The sequence below is a fragment of the Rhynchophorus ferrugineus genome, unplaced genomic scaffold, assembly GCF_030347505.1.
Source record: "Rhynchophorus ferrugineus isolate W39M unplaced genomic scaffold, kcgeb_rfMv2 rfM3, whole genome shotgun sequence".
Taxonomy (NCBI): Eukaryota; Metazoa; Arthropoda; class Insecta; order Coleoptera; family Curculionidae; genus Rhynchophorus; species Rhynchophorus ferrugineus.
Window position 1 is genome coordinate 5,811,828 of NW_027472582.1, and position 4,124 is coordinate 5,815,951.

General features: G+C 34.4%; 1 protein-coding gene across 2 annotated transcripts; it reads right to left on the bottom strand.

Annotated features, from left to right (window-relative positions):
* Nucleotides 1-349: 349 nt before the first annotated feature.
* LOC143193120 (uncharacterized) lies at nt 350-3,860 on the bottom strand. Of its 2 annotated transcripts, XM_076399091.1 has the most exons (4): nt 3,356-3,860; nt 3,177-3,295; nt 2,397-2,892; nt 350-2,294 (listed from the first exon to the last, which is right to left on the bottom strand). In XM_076399091.1, exons 1-4 carry the CDS (start codon nt 3,675-3,677, stop codon nt 1,429-1,431), a joined length of 1,803 nt encoding a protein of 600 aa, XP_076255206.1. In that variant the 5' UTR covers nt 3,678-3,860; the 3' UTR covers nt 350-1,428. The 2 variants fall into 2 exon arrangements, with proteins under 2 accessions (XP_076255206.1, XP_076255205.1); XM_076399090.1 differs by having other exon boundaries at nt 3,177-3,860.
* Between the last annotated feature and the right edge of the window lie 264 nt (nt 3,861-4,124).

The following is a 4,124-nucleotide window of genomic DNA, read 5'->3' on the forward strand; positions in this document are numbered from 1 at the left end:
ATCCCAAACAATCAATTTACATTGCTGCAAAACCTTTGCCATTGCAGAGTTCTTCGAAACGTTGCAGGTTGGAGTTTCATTGCTTTGCATATTTAATGGCAATTTTAGTGCTGAATGGGCTGTTCGACCACCTTCAAGCAAAGTTGCTGCGATTCCCGACGAAGCGAGTGCAAGTGCAATTTTATTTTGTGAGCGAATTGTTGCTAATATTAATGAAATAAAAAAAGTTTTTCCTGTACCACCAGGTGCATCTAAGAAATAAATCCCTCCAGTTTCATCATTTGTTACTTTCATAAGAGTTTCAAATACATACTTCTGTTGTTCATTTAACAGTGGAAGATTTGTTTGAATTTATTCTTTCAAAGCGTTGAGATCATACAGTCTTTCTCGATGCAACTCTTGGTTAAAAGCGTCATGCATTGGACGATTGGGCGCGGTCAGGCCTAATTGAATTAATAGTTTGTTTGACATTATCAAGCACATGTCCTCAATTGAAATCAATGCTTCATTGTAAATTTCTTCACTGATTTGTATATTTGGATTTCCCATTCTATTCCGTATTTGATACAAAATATCATCACACATATAATCTTTGTACTTCATCCACAAATCAATTGGGTTTGATGGGAAGCATGTAGATATGATTATAGAAAACAATGTTCGTATTTGATGAGTGTGTGATGATATTACAGCATCATTGAGAGTTTGATCCCAATGAGCGTCATTTTCAAGCAATTGCAAACGTTGACAGGCTTCTCTGTAGGATCCACACAATTCACCATCAACAGTTCGTAACTGTTGGAATGATGTTGGGCCACGTACATTGACTAATAGCAGTCGTAAATAAAAACATTCATCATTGCTTGGATGTACTGAATAAATCCGGCCAATCGCATCGGTGGAATATACATCTGTATATCCTGGAACTGGTTTTCCTTGTTTCCGTCGTATAAATCTCCTTGAGGATTGATTCCAGGTATAATATTTTGGCATTTCAGAATATAGCAATGTTTGTGCGAAATCATCGTTTTGGCATGTCTCAAAAAAACTGGTTAATGTAGTAGATGGTGGCTGAGCAGCTCTTTGTACTACGTTCTGTGCTGTAAAATACACTCTTTGTCCATTTTCTAAATGCACAGCTAAGTGAACAACAGAAGGGTGTCTCTCATGAATAGGAAAAGAAAATATTCGCCAAACTGCTTCATTACTACTGACATAGCGGCCCATTTGGTATTGGGTAACTTCATCATTAGAATTCTCTGCACCAATTCCAATCACAGCCATATCACTCCCTTTGGTTACATATTTGCAAATGTATTTAATCGATTTCACTGAATGGCAAGATTCAACGTTGATGTGTGCTTTGAATGTCTTTGATAAAATGGGTGAATATGGAACAATCCAACGATTATCTATTTCAATATCTTGTTAATTTAATTTGACAATTGTTGATTTTCCATTGTCTGCTGTCGATCTGCGACGATACAATGGATAACCGTCATTACCAGTAATTGTTTCCGATATTAATGTCCGTGGATATCGTTTTGAACATTTACCATCCATCATACACGGTGAATTTTGATTAAGAGTTCCACAGGGACCATGTATCATGTTTTTGATAACTACCTCATGCAATCCAGGATCTACTTGTACATTAGGGATTTCAGCTGATATCACTGCATCAACTTCATTTGGCCTTATCTTTTCAACCAACCAAATCAAAATGTGTGCATGTGGCAATCCTCGTTTCTGCCACTCCACAGAATACATCCAGCAGCGTGTCTCACCAAACACATTATGTTTTACGATGAAATTCATTAAAGATTTCAACTTTTGTCTAAAGACTCTGGCTGTAATATCATGACGATCAATGGATGATTTCCCAGGTAATAACTCCTGCTTAATTTCTATCCATTGCGGATTGCATGTAAATGTGATGAACAAATCTGCTGTACCATAATGACGAACATACGACATGGCATCTTGAGCATATTCGTGCATATGCCGAGGGCTTCCGATGTATGTTGCTGGAAGAATAGTCATCCGACCGACATTCTGTGCATTTCCATCAGTATTAATCGCATCTCGAAGGTGAATATACTCTTCAGATCGGAGTTTGGTTTGATTCAACCTGATGAATGTTAATCTCTCCGTTTCAATTTTAACATACATGTCATCAACATATTTGTGATATAATCGCCGACATTTCAATATGTGATTATCTGCATTTTCCCGAATCATTAGGCGGTATGAATAATAGTTCATTGAACTGACTTTTTTGTTGGTTTCAGAACCTGTAAACAGATTTTGTTTTAATAACATTCAAATATAAAATTAAAATACATAATATAGTGACTGAGATATTATCGCCATAGCTAAACTAATATTTTAGTTACCTGTAATGGGATTTATCATTTTTATTGATAAATCGTAGCCATCTTCACCTTGCCAAAATATAATGGGATATTGCAGTGCATCATATGAGCGGTGTGTTTCCTTTATAGGTTGTAATTGAAAATTCCGACGATGTAAAACAATATCACGGGATTCCAAGTTTTCTCCAACTACAACGATAGCAACTTCATCAATAGTTGGTGCATTAAAACGTCTTGTATGTTGACCTGCAGGTGTTTTATCAGCTCTGATTACAATTTTGTGATTATCGGATGGCATCAGATCCAGGGCAGTTTTAAACAATATAATCAATTGATTGTGTTGATGAAATAAAGTTTGTAATTGTTCTACAATAGACCTTTTTACTAAATTGTTATGTGCACAACGCAGATCAATTTCTTGTGGTGAATTGCCCATAAAATAAATTTGCAGGAATTTGTTGTCGCTATCTGACACTGGTAACAGTGAACCTGCTCTGTGATATATTTGCCCTTGTATCTGTAAATAAAAAAAATATTATGGTGTGGTATAAATTAATGGATTGTCAATGATCAAACTTAAATAATATTTGATCTTAAAAAGTATATATTTAGTTTTAACTAATATCTATCAAATATAAAATATAATAAAAGTGTCACTGAAACTGAATCACCATATAATATGATGACTAAGTGATATATTTCGTAATGATTAAGAAATTGAAGATTAGTAACACATCTTAACTTTGGTGACAGAAAATTTTGTTCGCTAAAATAATTATGAGTAACTGCTATAATACATACCTTGAAAGTTGGCATAAAATTTTCCCGAACTGCATTTGTTGCCCCAAATGAAGTCATTTGAAAGCAATTGTTATATTGTTGAATATGTGTCAAAAAGTGTATAGAATCTGTTCCTATTCCTGAAACCAATGAGTACAATGGTTCTGGTGGTGGATCCAATTGTATCAATTTCACTTTACCATTTGCGCAACACAATCCATTGGCTTCGTTTTTGTATTTTAATGCCTTACAGTGTGAGCAAACCAAGTTCATAGAACCAATAACAACACATTGGTAGTTACTGTAGTCAATTGACACATCGTAACTGAAAGCAGCTGGATTCAAACTTGCGCGATTATTAGTTGAATGTCGCGCTCGCGCTTCACGCGTTTGTGATATCCGAATTCTTTCACGTTCATTTCCGTCGTCACGTTCTTGTGCAGTACGATTAGATCGGTAATTAGTTTGGTTTATAGCATTTCTGGTTCTTCTACCTAAATTGCTTCGTCTTATAGGAGGCATATCAAATATAAATTATTTTTTCACTAATCACGAACTAAACAAACACTAACTAACTAAACACTCTGCACAAAACACGATATACGAATTTGTTTCGTGTATCACTTGACAATTCATCTGTCATCTGTCAAAAGTCATCTGTAACAGACAACTTTTTTTTTTAAATTTGATATGACTTGAACTCAAATCCTTTTAAGCCGTACGAATTGTTTTATTTATTTAAAATTTGAATTAAATTTTAAACAAATAAAAAATTTTAAATAAATAAAACAATTCGTACGGATTAAAAGGATTTGAGTTCAAGTCATATCAAATTTAAAAAAAAAAGTTGTCTGTTACAGATGACTTTTGACAGATGACAGATGAATTGTCAACTGATACACGAAACAAATTCAAACAAAAAGGGCTATTTTTAGGGTTTTTCCAGCAATAATTCTAATTTTTCTCGCC

Bases quoted from the DNA above. Each gene is read 5' to 3' on its own strand.
- LOC143193120 (XM_076399090.1), bottom strand. From the start codon at position 3,677: ATGCCTCCTATAAGACGAAGCAATTTAGGTAGAAGAACCAGAAATGCT. The intron at 2,893-3,176 runs GTATGTATTATA...TTTTATTTACAG, and splicing joins ATTTTATGCCAACTTTCAAG to ATACAAGGGCAAATATATCA. The intron at 2,295-2,396 runs GTAACTAAAATA...ATCTGTTTACAG, and splicing joins AATGATAAATCCCATTACAG to GTTCTGAAACCAACAAAAAA.